Source organism: Salmo salar, chromosome ssa01, assembly GCF_905237065.1.
Source record: "Salmo salar chromosome ssa01, Ssal_v3.1, whole genome shotgun sequence".
NCBI lineage: Eukaryota > Metazoa > Chordata > Actinopteri > Salmoniformes > Salmonidae > Salmo > Salmo salar.
In genome coordinates this window covers 75,018,713-75,033,794 of record NC_059442.1, presented here as the reverse complement: position 1 = coordinate 75,033,794, position 15,082 = coordinate 75,018,713, and the positions used below count along the sequence as shown (strand labels likewise).

At 43.0% G+C, this 15,082-nt stretch overlaps 1 protein-coding gene across 30 annotated transcripts in view; it reads left to right on the top strand.

Moving 5' to 3' along the window:
• The window catches only part of kcnma1a (potassium large conductance calcium-activated channel, subfamily M, alpha member 1a), a 260,694-nt gene that overhangs the window by 178,568 nt on the left and 67,044 nt on the right, over positions 1–15,082 (top strand). For all 30 annotated transcript variants that reach the window (XR_006770679.1, XM_045722188.1, XM_045722190.1 and 27 more), the window contains exons 8-14: positions 1,089–1,259; positions 5,567–5,658; positions 12,300–12,410; positions 13,938–14,043; positions 14,304–14,386; positions 14,469–14,538; positions 14,669–14,824. Coding sequence is in view for 29 of the 30 variants with exons in the window: in XM_045722188.1 (XP_045578144.1) it covers positions 1,089–1,259; positions 5,567–5,658; positions 12,300–12,410; positions 13,938–14,043; positions 14,304–14,386; positions 14,469–14,538; positions 14,669–14,824 (789 nt within the window). In the remaining variant the exon portion in view is untranslated. The remainder of the gene's footprint in view (positions 1–1,088; positions 1,260–5,566; positions 5,659–12,299; positions 12,411–13,937; positions 14,044–14,303; positions 14,387–14,468; positions 14,539–14,668; positions 14,825–15,082) is intronic.

Below are 15,082 nucleotides of genomic sequence, written 5' to 3'. Positions count from 1 at the left end.
GAGCGCCGTGTTGCTGGGGTACCCTAGAGCGCCCATTACGGCAATAGTTCTGCCAGTACCAAAATACAACATGTTCAGTGCCTGTAACTGTATGAAAATCCCCAGCCTTTTTGAAGGCAAGGTGAAGCAGAAAATGACCATATTGCTTAAACCTATCTGATCCTCTCAGATCCACAGCAGGTTCTAGGGGGTAGTGGCCCGGGCTTGATTTGGGAATCGGCATGTTAGTTAAAAAGGCTAGGTGGGCGCCGTCTTCGTATAGCCCCCACCCACCCAGTTCAGATGTGCTGCCACCCGAGGGGAGGGGGCTAGGGATTGCCTTCGGACCGGCCAATAGAGGGTGTTTCCATGTGATGATGAAGAGTTAGGGGCGCTTTAATCAATCAGTAGAACTACAGATCAATGTCTGTCCTTTTTATCACTGAAATGACAGCTCAATCAATCAACAATGTCTGTCCTTTTTTCAGTTTTTCTCTTATTTCTTACACACAGCTGGCTCAAGTTGTCAGTACATTTATGTCAATGGCTCAACCAACAGTACAATAACACACCAACTAATACAGCATTAGAACATGCAGGAGGATACCTCTAACCTCCTGACACTAGATGGCAGCATCAGCTCAATATTAAGGTTCCAGAAATGCTGCTTTGTCTGATCAGAGTGAAAGCACGACAGTTCACCAGGGCCAGATTCAATCAAACTTGTGTTGAGAAGGTTATATGCAGGGCCTTTGTTGCAAACTGCTGCCCTAAGTGTCAGAACCATGTCGTGTTCAGTTCAGTTCACTTGTTTCCGAACTGGAGGCACTAACCAGTGGAGGAGGTACTTGGTAGTGTCACAGCATCCTCAACCACGCCGGAAATGCATTAGTCCACGGGAAGACATGTTTGTTGGCTACTGTGTAAACTCTGCAATGCTGGCTTGATTGACTCTTAAGACCATGTTGATGGTAAGACAAACCTAGAGAACCTGCATGCACATAACATATAGAACCTGCTTCAGAGGTTGTGATCAAAATCCTTTCAATGTTTTTGCTTAAGACTGACATTCTACCCTGTTCAAATCTCTTTCCCGCTCCCGTTTTTAGGTGGAAAACTCAGGGGATCCTTGGGAAAACTTCCAAAATTCCCAGTCACTTTCCTATTGGGAATGTGTCTACTTGCTCATGGTCACTATGTCAACAGTGGGCTACGGGGATGTCTATGCAAAAACCACCCTGGGACGCCTATTCATGGTCTTCTTCATCCTTGGGGGTTTGGTAAAACAACGTTTTTCTCTCCCCTCCTCCCCCCTTTGGCCCCCCACCCTCAACCCGCCTGTCCCCATTTTCACACTATATAGAACTGTTATACCAGACAGCAAAATTAGTAAATGATACGTTAGTCTTTCAATGTCTTAATCAATATTATTATCTAGAAAGTATTTTGCATTGTAGCTTTACGATAGTTTAGCAATGTTTACATAGTACTGTTAAGCTTACCTGTTTTTATATGTACAGTATAAAGAGCATTCGGAAAGTAATCAGACCTCTTGACTTTTTCCACGTTTTGTTACGTTACAGGCTTATTCTAAAATGGATTAAAAAAATGTTTTTCCATGGTTGCTTCTGTGTGTCGCTCTGGATGGGAGTCTGTTAGATGACTAATGTGATGTAGTTGTTGAGCGGCTTCACTGCAGGTATATTCTATGTTTTAAACATTCAATCAATCTACCCACAATACCCCATAATGACAAAGCAAAAACAGGTTTTCATAATTTTGGGCAAATGTATAAAAAAATACAAAACTGAAATATCACAAGTATTCCGATCCTTTACTCAGTACTTTGTTGAAGCACCTTTGGCAGCGATTACTGCCTCGAGTCTTCTTGGGTATGACGCTACAAGCTTGGCACACCTGTATTTGGGGAGTTTCTCCCATTCTTCTCTACAGATCATCTCAAGCTCTGTCAGGTTTTATGGGGTGCGTTGCTGCACAGCTATTTCCAGGTCTCTCCAGAGATGTTCGATCGGATTCAAGTCCGGGCTCTGACTGGGCCACTGAAGGACACTCTGAGACTTGTCCCGAAGCCACTCCTGCGTTGTCTTGGCTGTGTGCTTAGGGTCATTGTCCTGTTGGAAGGTGAACCTTAACCCCCAGTCTGAGGTCCTGAGCACTCTGGAGCAGGTTTTCATCAAGGATCTCTCTACTTTGCTCCGTTCATCTTTCCCTCGATCCTGACTAGACTCCCAGTCCCTGCCACTGAAAAACATCCCCACAGCATGATGCTGCCACCACCATGCTTCACCGTAGGGATGGTGCCAGGTTTCTTCCAGACATGACGCTTGGCATTCAGACCAAATATTTCAATCTTGGTTTCATCAGACCAGAGCATCTTGTTTCTCATGGTCTGAGAGTCTTGAGGTGCCTTTTGGCACACTCCAAGCAGGCTGTCATGTGCCTTTTACTGAGGAGTGTCTTAAGTCTGGCCACTCTACCATGAAGGCCTGATTGGTGGAGGGCTGCAGAGATGGTTGTCCTTCTGGAAGGTTCTCCATCTCCACAGAGGAGCTCTGGAGCTCTGTCAGTGACCATTGGGTTCTTGGTCACCTCCCTGACCAAGCCCTTCTCTCCCGATTGCTCAGTTTGGCCGGGCGGCCAGCTCTAGGAAGAGTCTTGGTGGTTCCAAATTTCTTCCATTTAAGAATGATGGAGGCCACTGTTCTTGGGGACCTTCAATGCTGCAGAAATGTTTTGGTACATTTCCCCAGATCTGTGCCTCGACACAATCCTGTCTCGGAGCTCTACGGACAATTCCTTCGACCTCATGGCTTGGTTTTTCCTCTGACATGCACTGTCAACTGTGGAACCTTACATACTGTAGACAGGTGTGTGCCTTTCCAAGTCATGTCCAATCAATTGAATTTACCACAGGTGGACTCCAATCAAGTTGTAGAAACATCTCAAGGATGATCAATGGAAACAGGATGCACCTGAGCTCAATTTCGAGTCTCATAGCAAAGGGTCTGAATAGTTATGCAAATAAGGTATTTCTGTTTTTAATATTAATACAATTACAAACATTTCTAAAAAACGTTTTTGATTTGTCATTATGGGGTATTGTGTGTAGATTGATGAGGGGAAAAAATGATTTAATACATTTTAAAATAAGGCTGTAACGTAACAAAATGTGGAAAAAGTCTAGAGGTCTGAATACTTTCCGAAAGTGCTGTAAGTACCTGCTTAGGTTACTATTGATGCTATTTGTCTATTAGTATTATTGCAGTAATGCCTCCTGTAGTAGCCTACTGTATATTTGTACTTGACAATAGTCACTCATGTCTTGCTCCCTTCCCTATAGTTTGTGGGTTGTATTTGTCTGAAGAGTAGAATTATAAGATAATCTGCTACTAGCAGATTGATAATGCTGTTGTTGCTGTTCTTCTTAAAGCAGTCTGTTGTTTCAGGACTACCCCCTTCCTCTCGTGTCCCTCCCCACTATTCCAACAAACACAGTGGCAGGAAGACCAGGCCTAGGCCAGCCTGAGTGATACCATAGCGACCGCAGCTCTTTACACTCTGACATTTAACCCCAGTCAGAACAGCACCCCCTAGAGGAAAAGGGTCTCTCTGCAGCTAAACAGATTTATGTTAGTTTAGACTGTTAGCCTGTAGCTCGATCCATCTCATATGATCCAATAGAAGATGACCCCCAGCTGTTTGAGAGTGTGCCTGTGGTCGTCATAGCGATGTGAAGAAAGAAAGAGAAAGAAAGAAAGAGTGTTACTCTGTCTGGAGGCTGTTTAGGTCTGGCAGCAGTAGGTCTGTTTCCTATCAGGAGTGCCATTAAATTACTCCATTGTGGTGATGCTGTAAACCCAGATCAAACTCAAAGCAGCGCTCACATCAACCTCACATCGTAACACATTATTTCCCCTGGATTTGGGTTTCGTGAGTATATTGGCATAGTAAAAGGTTAATGGATAAAACAGTAATGAAATAGCTCAATAGTTCATGGTTAGCTTAGTAACAGTTCATTTGGTAGAGTGTAGCTCAGTTGGTAGTGCATGGTGCTTGCAATGCCAGGATTGTGGGTTCGATTCCCAAGTGGGTCCAGTATGAAAATGTATGCACTCACTACTGTAAGTCGCTCTGGATAAGAGCGTCTGCTAAATGACAAAAATGTCAACATAAAAACTGTTAGCAAAAAGCTCAACAGATAGTAGATGGCTAAACAGTTAGCAAAGACCTGAACAGTTAGTGGATAGCTAAACTATTAGGAAACAGCTCAACAGTTAGTGGATAGCTAAACATTAAGCAACAGCTCAACAGTTAGTGGATAGCTAAACATTAAGCAACAGCTCAACAGTTAGTGGATAGCTAAACATTAAGCAACAGCTCAACAGTTAGTGGATAGCTAAACATTAAGCAACAGCTCAACAGTTAGTGGATAGCTAAACATTAAGCTAAAGCTTGACAGTTTGTGGATAAGCTAAACATTAAGCTAAAGCTTGACAGTTTGTGAATAGCTATACGGTTAGTTAATAATGGCTCAAAACGGTTATAAAATAACTCAATAGATCATGGATAGCTGAACAGTTAGCACATAGCTCAACAGATAGTAGATAGCTAAACGGTTAGCAAACAGCTCAATAGTTAGCCGACAGCTAAACAGTAAGCAACAGCTCAACTGTTTGTGAATAGCTATAAGGTTAGCAAACTTCTCAAAGGTTGGTGGAAAGCTAACGGTTAGCAAGCAACTCAACAGGTAGTGGGTAGTTAAATGGATAGCAACAATCTAGACAGTTTGCTAAACGTTTTACAAACAACACTTTGTGAATAACTAAACAGTTAGTGGGTAGATAAATGGCTAGTAAAAAGCTCAGCAGCTAAAGAGTTATCAATGGCTAAAATGGCTAAACAGTGCTAGCGGGATATTGCTGTTGACATAGGCAGTTAAGAGAGAAGTACCTCCGGACAGGACAGGAGGCTGCAACTTTGCAAAATGCATCCAGCTCATTCCCACTGCCCTCCAAATGAGTCTTAATGTGTTTTGCAGCTGTGGACCATCAGGCCGGCCTGCTCAAATCAACCTGCCACATCATTGGTGTTTGTTGGACAAAACATGGCACATAGGTTTTTTTCCCCTCTTCTCTTTGCTATTTCCAGATGTTTTAGATCCTATCACAGATCAACCGTTGTTGGACGGCTGTGGCGATATTTACGCTTTACATTTTTTCTTCCCAAAACCCATGACCCTTAAAAACTGGGGTTTTCTTAATTAAAACGTTCCTATTTTTACCCCCCAAATTTTTATTTTTTACTTTGATTGGGCAACGCATCTCACTATCTATTAGTTTGTTCTCTTCTTTAAAGTATCAGTGCTAAGTGAGAACTACGAGATAAACTTTTGGACACTATCATCCCCCCAGTTTTTCAGCATTTGCACTTTTATTTGAAAAACACCCCCCCCCCTTGCCAGAAATCTGTTTGGATTCAAGGGCCCGCCAGCCGACTCCCCCTCCACCTCCTCTATGGCGTAGTCTCTTTTTTTAGTCTCTTCTTCTGTCTCCCATCTTCTCCTTAGGCCATGTTTGCCAGCTACGTCCCTGAAATCATAGAGTTAATAGGAAACCGCAAGAAATATGGTGGTTCCTATAGTGCGGTTAATGGGAGAAAGTAAGTATTTTCCGGAAGGTTCTGCTGTCTTTCCTTGTACGCGGTAGAACCCTTTCTGCATGCCCTTTTCTTTTTTCTGTTTCATGCATGTAGGCCATGTTTGCTCGCTACGTGCCAGAAATTGCTGCTCTCATCCTTAATCGGAAGAAATACGGAGGGAGTTATAACTCAACACGAGGCAGAAAGTAAGTCCAAATCCAGTCAAGGTGTGGTTGTGTGACACAAGTGCTCCCCCTCAGGTTAAGAGTGATATGGGGGTTGATTCACCAAGTTACCATTACTTTAAAGTCACACTGCGTGACTGGAGACCTTGGCCATAAGGACACACATGTCCATGTCCCTTTACTCTCTCTATTTCTCTCTCTCTCCCTGTCTTTATTCTCTCCCTGTCTTTCTTCTCTCGCTCTTTTGCTCGTCTCTCTCGCTCTCTTTCTTTTGCTGTCTCTCTCGCGCTCTCTCTCGCGTTCTCTCTTGTTCCCTCTCTCTCGATCTCTTGCTCTCTTTCTCTCTCCCTGTCTTTCTTCTCTCGCTCTCTGTCTCTTGTTCTCTCTCTCGATCACTCTCTCTTTCTCACTCTGTCCCTCACTCAGTGATTACCTGAAGTTCATCCTTGTGCTTTTGTTTTTACTTTGATACATCCTATGTGCTGCATTTTAATTTAATTTGAAAACTAGAGCTTTCATGACTACATTATAGACATATGCCATTGTTATGTGTTGTCCTACTTATTAATTCCGAGACCGTCCAATGACATTCCTCCTTCAATTCTGCTCTCACTATAAGGACGAATCAGGGTCATGATGATACATCATTGTAAAATAACTAGTCATGAAACCCCTACTATCAGCTCTAAAATTACACGTTTCTGCTTCACAAGAAAATAGAAAAATACATGAATCCTCAACTGCATTATTATTGGTGGTCTTTTAGTAGCATCATCAATCTCAATGACCTTGCAGGATATGATTTCGTTTCTTGTTTTCATTTTGCTTGAGTTACTTCGATTAAGACGTTTTTTTATTTTTTATTATTGTAATTAGTTGAATTTTTTTTTTGCATTATTTATCTGCATGTTCTCAGCTCCGTTGGCTTTTTCATGCTTCATGGTTTCCATGACAAACCTGACAAAAAGCTCAACTTCCTGTCTTGTCACCACCAGCCCCATCGCATCATCACTGTGTGACATGACTCTTATTAACTGCTCACTCGCATCATCTCTGCTCGACATGACTCTGGCCATGATCTTCAGTCAGCTCCCACACCCTGAATGCTGGATGCCTCGCTCTCATTGGAGGCTCTCGATTGCTCTTGGCTTGCTTTGCCTGCTTGGTTCTGTGGTGTCCCGTTGTTTGGTTTGTGTGGCTGTAGTTGTGTGGGCAAGAGGTTGTGTGCGGGTGCGGGTGTGTGTGTGTGTGTGTGTATGTATGTGGACGTTCAGAACACAGGTTGTTGTGTTGTGTGTGTGTGTGTATGTACAGTGTGGCTGAGTCCCTGGTTCTGTGGCTCAAACCTTACTGGCTCAACAGCACATCACACAGACTAACTAACCTCTTAGTTAGACCCAGACTAACCCCACTGCTCCTAGTAGTTTAGCTCAGCAGAATGAAGAGACTTCCTGCATCTCTCTCTCACCATCTTTATATGTTCTACCTTACTATTTTCTTTCTCTCCCGCTTTCTCTTCATTCTCTTTATCCTACTCTCCCTCATTCTCTCCTTTATCCCCTTTGATCTCTCTCTCTCTCTACCCCCTTTCCCGTCAGTGAGACAAGATTAACGAGATGTTATGTTTGGCTGGTGCCCTGCGTCTCCATTCACTGACAGGGTGTTGAGAGAAGGGTTTGTCAAAACTGCCGGCTCCCCCTCTCGCCACCTTTCCCTCTCCCTCACTCCCCCTTTCACACACTCTCCCACTTTCCCTCTATACTGTACATGTGTACCTCTCTCTCTCCCTCTCTCGCCATTTCTTGCTATCTCTCTCTCTCCGTCCCCCTCCTCCTTTTCCCTGGCTATACTGTACATGTGGTAGTAATCGGTCCCCCAGTTCAGCCAGCCAAGCACAGAGGCTCAGACTGGCACAATGGTATGTGTATTGTTATGTTATATACAGTATGTATGGGTTCATACTTTATATGTACAGATCAAGATACATATACAAACACATTTGTCATAATGGTTTATTGTTTCATTATGGAGAGTGCACTTTTCGGGCAAGGAAAAATCTAAACCAGTTAAGTTCACGAAACTGTGGGTTAGGAATATATCCAACTTCCAGTTAATATTATACATCTTTAAGTGGTTTATCTGTAGACATAGAATACAGTTTCATGACACGTGCGTACACACACACACACACACACACACACACACACACACACACACACACACACACACACACACACACACACACACACACACACACACACACACACCAACCAGTCAGCGTAGTGACAGATCTCACGTCGCCTACACTGATGTCATAAAGACGAGCGTTCTGTTGGCTCTCGACTCACTGCACTCACGGCCCTGTGGTTCTTATTAGGGCTCTGTGGTTTCCGTTAGCCCCCACTGAAACAGAGGGACTGGCATGGAAACTGGGCTAAACCCTGCAGTACTCTGAATGTGTTAGTTCTCTGTGGGCCAGTGAGGGCTTGCAGCCTGAGGTGTGGAGACGTGGAGACTCTCATCCCAGTCAAACATATTTTATAATATGTACAGTACGCATTAGGGAATTTAATGCACGATGTATTAACATAAATAAATACCATAATTAATGTGATACTGAACATGAATAAACTACATGAATTACATGAGTATCATTAGAGTACGATCTCCAGTATTCAGGTTAGATAGCATCCATATATATCTTCCTTGTTTCTGTGGCAAAATGTATTTTTTATGCTACACCGTGTTTCACTAGTTACAGAGCTATAGGCCGCTGTTGAGTGAAAAACACAAAAGATATGTTGTTTTGTTGCCTTTCTTTCTGCATCCTACAGTATCAGCCAAAGGATCAGAGCGATATCAATGGTGTGGCCTCTGTTGCTGGTGTTTGAGCTGTCTGTTTGCTGTGGTGAAGTATTTTATGTGTTTCTGATGATATGGTTTGTTAGGTTGAAATCCTGCATGGTCTGTAATGAATGTTCTCAGTCTTCCCTTGTGCATTTTTGTGTGATGCTGTGCACCTTATATTGTGGCGCTTGGTATTTGTGTGTAATATTTTCTCATATGTTCTGTGCCACCATGATTGTACACACAACTTGAGTTTTTGAGTCTGATATTTCATTGAGAAGTCCACAGTCGAATAAGCCTAAAGGAAGTTTAATTTTTTGCAAACCAATGAATAGATTTTGAATCGTATCCTTACTACTCCTTAAATATATAGCCAAATACCTTCCTTGGCTTGGATACTGTGCTGTTGTTTATAATGCTAGCCCTGGCACACCAATAGGCAAAATTATCAGTAGTCTGTCCATCCTGCAATGAAGTCAACTGAAGCGTATATACTCCCAACAATGGTTCCGCTTTAAAAATCATATATACACTACCGTTCAAAAGTTTGGGGGCACTTGTTTTTGAAGGATTTCTTTTTTTTGTCCATTAAAATAACATCAAATTGATCCGAAATACAGTGTAGACATTGTTAATGTTGTAAATTACTATTGTAGCTGGCCTTCTAGGCAGAGATCCTCTGTCCAGTGTCTGTGTTTTTTTGCCCATCTTAATCTTTTATTTTTATTGGCCAGTCTGAGATACTGTATGGCTATTCTTTGCAACTCTGCCTAGAAGGCCAGCATCCTGGAGTCGCCTCTTCACTGTTGATGTTGAGACTGGTGTTTTGCGGATACTATTTAATAAAGCTACCAGTGGAGGACTTGTGAGGCGTCTGTTTCTCAAACTAGAAACTCTAATATACTCGTCTTCTTGCTCAATTGTGCACCGGGGCCTCCCACTCCCCTTTCTATTCTGGTTAGAGCCAGTTTGCGCTGTTCTGTGAAGGGAGTAGTACACAGCGTTGTACAAGATCTTCAGTTTCTTGGCAATGTCTCGCATGGAGTAGACTTTATTTCTCAGAACAAGAATAGACTGATGAGTTTCAAAACAAGGTATTTTGTTTCTGGCCCACAAATGCTGATGCTCAAGATACTCAACTGTTCTAAAGAAAGCCAGTTTTATTGCTTCTTTAATCAGGACAACAGTTTTCAGCTGTGCCAACATAATTGCAAAAGGGTTTTCTAATGATCAATTAGCCTTTTAAAATTATGAACTTGGATTAGCTAACACAACGTGCCATTGGAACACAGGAGTGATGGTTGCTGATAATGGGCCTCTGTAAGCCTATCTAGATATTCAATAAAAAATCAGCCATTTCCAGCTACAATAGTTATTTACAACATTAACAATGTCTACACTGTATTTCTGATCAATTTGATGTTATTTTAGTGGACAAAAAAAGTATTTTCTTTAAAAAACAAGGACATTTCTAAGTGACTCCACATTTCTGAACGGTAGTGTACATGGATACGAGATGTCTGAGATGAACTCCGTGCGTGTGTGTGAGTGAGATTGTTTGAGTGCTCCCGCGCCTGTCTTAATGCCACAATAAAGCCATTTACTACACTGCGCAAATCCCATATACTGTACTCAGCCTCTGAAGATGACTTCAGGACATTGGGAGTAGGAAAACATGACTGATGTTTTTGTCTCCCTGAATGGGACACATCATCTTCTGCCAATGGCTGTTGGCATCTCACTGAGACCTCTGCTCATCATCTGATCTCACCAGAGAGCTCACAGCCTCATCACATAGCTGGATAGTTAGTCCAGGGCCCACCATGCAATCACCGCTGCTCTTCTAAACGCTTCGTGGAATGAAAGCCAGATCTGTGAAGATCATTGTGTTCAGTGGCTACCAGGCCATGTGTCCACCAGATCATGTCTACTCCTTTCCTTTGGCCATGTCCACCTCAATCTGCTTCAGCCTGCGTCAGTCTGCCTCAGCCTTGCCTCAGTCTGCTTCAGTCCACTTAAGTATGCATCAGTCTGCTTTAGACCTCTTCAATGTGTTTCAATGCCACTTTGGACACACTGATCTGGACTGGAACTCATATGGACTTCCTTACCGTTCATATTCACACAGCTGAGAGAATTCACTCACACTGTTACAGTCGAGTCCTTCATATACAACAGGAGTTCATGTATCATCTAATGGTCTCATCTTCTCCCAGTTTGAAAGCATGGGTTTGGATCACTGTTTGTTTCCGTTAGAACAGATCGAGCCTGATGAGTTAGGTCTTGTATAGTGATCAGGCCAGACCACAGTTCTGAGTCAGTAACCCAATGCACAGACAGTCTAACTGCTCCACCAATCGCATACAGGGACAGAGCTGCAGAAGCGAATTGTCATCTGGCATCTCTTGTCTTGTGGCATCTCTTGAATAGAGACATTGTAATTACACAGATTGTCTTACAGGTCTTTTTAGGGCAATTAGGGTAGCTCGCCGTCTCTGTGTCCAATGTAATCCCCTTGATGACAAGAGGCTGGACTCAACAAGAGCATGTTTGGGTTTCTCTTTATTTGAGGTGTGACGTCGGACATTGGCTCGACGACGTTGAGTTGGTTTTTCCTACCGCAGTACAAATGAGACCTTTGGTAAAGCTGAACGGTTCAAACTGTCTTTAATCCTGTGGATTAGTTTGATTATGTAGTGTATCAACATACTACTTTAACTATGGAGGCATTGGGAAACCCAGCCCTAGGCAGCTTGCAAAATCTTTGCTTTGTTCTGGAGAGCAGAACTAAATAATACGTATTTTGAGTAACCTGAACAGGCTTGATCTGTGTTCAAACTGACTGAAATCTACTCTGGTATGAGTGAAGATCCTATGTGAGTATTACTGTGAACCCCTCTATCTGAGAGCCTCTCTCTCTGGAGTGGCTCATCACCATCTGACACTGGAGCCCAGAGTGGAACCATGGGACAAACAAGGTCACGACCCCAGTCATGACCCCAATCCGATCTATCCCCTATCTGTCTAAATCCATCTTCCTCCCGAAGTTCGCAGTGCTCTATGTCTGACATAGAACTCTGCCTCACTTAAACACACTATCCTGCCATCCACACGTCAACCAGCCTCAAGTTCTGTTTAGAGGTCCTGTCAGCCGCAGACCAAGAAACCACTTTAGAAGGCTTTTAGTAATGCCTTGTATGAAAGCGTGCGTGTATTGATGTACGTGTTTGTCAACATGTATTCGGCTCTCAGAGGGTCGGTTTGACGCAAAGGGACGGATGACAATCTAAACCAGAATGTGTACTGTAGGATTATATTTTAGGTCTCCTTAAAGTGGTTCAAAGTTCAGGGTTTGGTTGCACACGTCATGTTGGGTTTTTCCATACAAGGAGGGGGAAACTACGTTTTTCACTCTTGTGGGGATTTGTTTTCTTTTACTGAAAAAACAACACCACCAAAAGTCATGTCTAGTTTTCAGAATACATTTTTCTGAAACAAATAGTTTTTTTTATTGGGAATTAGAGTTGAGAGTGCTTTGGTATGATGTGTTTGTTCTTTTCGAGGCATTCCTGTGTTAGTTGTGATTTATGTTGCCTTGCTCAAGTTGATTTCACCCCCCCCTTTCTCCAGGCACATTGTGGTCTGTGGTCATATAACGCTCGAAAGTGTCTCCAACTTCCTCAAAGACTTCCTACACAAGGACAGGGATGATGTCAATGTAGAAATTGTTTTTCTCCATAAGTAAGTACATGTTTCACTCCCTGACTTTAAACCATTACATAGCATAGTTAAACATGAAATAATATAAACATAAAGCATAGGAAATTGTATTTTCCTCTATTCTTTCTCTCATGATCCCCCCCCCCTTTTTAAAACAAAATGTGTGGTCTAATGTATTTCTAAAGTATGCATAAAATATCTACACTATATATACAAAACTATGTGGACACCCCTTCAAATTAGTGGATTCGGATAATTCAGCCACAACCATTGCTGTTAGGTGTATAAAATCGAACACACCGCCATGCAATCTCCATAGACAAACATTGACAGTAGAATGGATCGTACTGAAGAGCTCAGTGACTTTCAACATGGCACCGTCATAGGATGCCACCTTTCCAACAAGTTCGTCAAATTTCTGCCCTGTTAGAGCTTCCCCGATCAGCGGAAAGTGCTGATATTGTGAAGTGGAAATGTCTAAGAGCAACAACGGTTCAGCTGCTAAGTGGTAGGCCACACAAGCTCACAGAACGGGACTGCTGAGTGCAGAAGCGCGAAGCACGTAAAAATCATCTGTCCTCGGTTGCAACACTCACTACGAGTTACAAATTGCCTCTGGCAGCACAATAACTGTTCGACGGGAACTTCATGAAATGGGTTTCCATGTCCGAGCAGCCGCACACAAGCCTAAGATCACCATGCGCAATGCCAAGCGTCGGCTAGAGTGGTGTAAAGCTCGCTGCAATGGAAACACATTCTCTGGAGTGATGAATCACACTTAACCATCTGGCAGTCCAACAGACAAATCTGGGTTTGGTGGATGCCAGGAGAACACTACCTGCACGAATGCATAGTGCCAACTGTAAAGTTTGGTGGAGTAATAATGGTCTGGGGCTCTTTTTCATGGTTCGGGCTAGGTCGCTTAGTTACAGTGCAGGGAAATCTTAACGCTACAGCATACACTGACATTCTAGACGATTCTGTGCTTCCAACTTTGTGGCAACAGTTTGGGGGAAGGCCCTTTCCTGTTTGCATGACAATGCCCCCGTGCACAAAGCGAGGTCAATACAGAAATGGTGTGTCGAGATCGGTATGGAAGAACTTGACTGGCCTTTGGGATGAATTGGAACGCCGATTGCAAGCCAGGCCTAATCACCCAACATCAGTGGCCGACCTCACTAATGCTCTTGTGGTTGAATGGAAGCAAGTCCCCGCACCAATGTTCCAATATCCTGTGGAAAGCTTTCCCAGAAGAGTGGAGGCTGTTATAACAACGAAGGTGGATCCAACTCCATATAAATGCCCATGATTTTGGAACGAGATGTTCGACTAGCAGGTGTCCACATACTTTTGGTCATGTAGTGTATGTCTTTTTTCTATGGGATCCAACCCCTTGATTGAGTACAGTACAGAGCACACTGCTTGTGAGTCACTCGGAAAGAGTTTCTGCTTCATTAGTTAAAAACTTCAAATCCCAACATGTATATGTCCTTGCACTCTTTCTCTCTCTCTCTTTCTCTTTCACTCTCTCTCTCTCTGTTCCTGTAGTATTTCCCCTAATCTTGAGCTGGAAGCCTTGTTCAAACGCCACTTTACCCAGGTAGAGTTCTACCAGGGATCTGTTCTCAACCCTCACGATCTGGCCCGAGTGAAGGTACTGTACTAGCGTGTACTGCTGTTATAAATCATATTACACCGTACTGTAGTTACAGGGTGAAAGGTTGTGCGTGAAAACAAGAAAATACTAAAAAGGCCAATGCTCCCGATCCCACCATCTAAGAGTGACAACGTTTCAATCCAAGTTGGACCTTTGCTTTGACCTGACGAAGATCAGTCTTGGGTTGAAATATGAATATTTGAAGGTGAGAGGGTTTCTGCTGTGTTTTCTCTAACTCTTTATCGTTCTCTGTATAGATTGAGTCAGCAGACGCCTGTCTGATTCTGGCTAATAAATACTGTCCAGATCCCGATGCTGAAGATGCCTCCAACATCATGAGGTAATGATGATAATGATGATAAAAAATCAGGAGAGAGGACTGTTTACAGTATGTGTTCAATATTTTGTTTTTTAATTTGTAGGGTCATCTCTATCAAGAACTATTCCCCCAAGATACGAATTATCACTCAAATGTTACAATACCATAACAAGGTAGGGTCAGCACGTCACTCCTACGCTTCCTGCAATGATAAACATAATGATAACTATGGTTGAAATGTCTTTGGAGAAGGGAGATGTGTAATATATGTTTGTGTTTGTGTGTGTGTGTGTGTGTGTGTAGGCTCACCTGCTCAACATTCCTAGCTGGAACTGGAAGGAGGGTGATGATGCTATCTGCCTAGCAGAGCTGAAGGCTGGCTTCATAGCTCAGAGCTGTCTGGCCCAGGGCCTCTCCACCATGCTGGCCAATCTCTTCTCCATGAGGTCTTTCATTGAGGTACCGTTGATACAACATTAACAAGACCTTTTCACAATTATCTCTTTCATCAACCTAACAATGTCAGTAAGGGAACATTAGCACAAATTATTTGACGCAATGTCAGTACGGTAACATTAACGCAACCTTTTCACAATGTCTGTCATAGAGATAACGTTGACACAATAACATTAAGGTAACATTAAGGCCTAGATTCAATCTGGTCTGCAGAAGATCCACGTTATAGCATGATTGACATTTAAGGGTCATTTCCGTTTG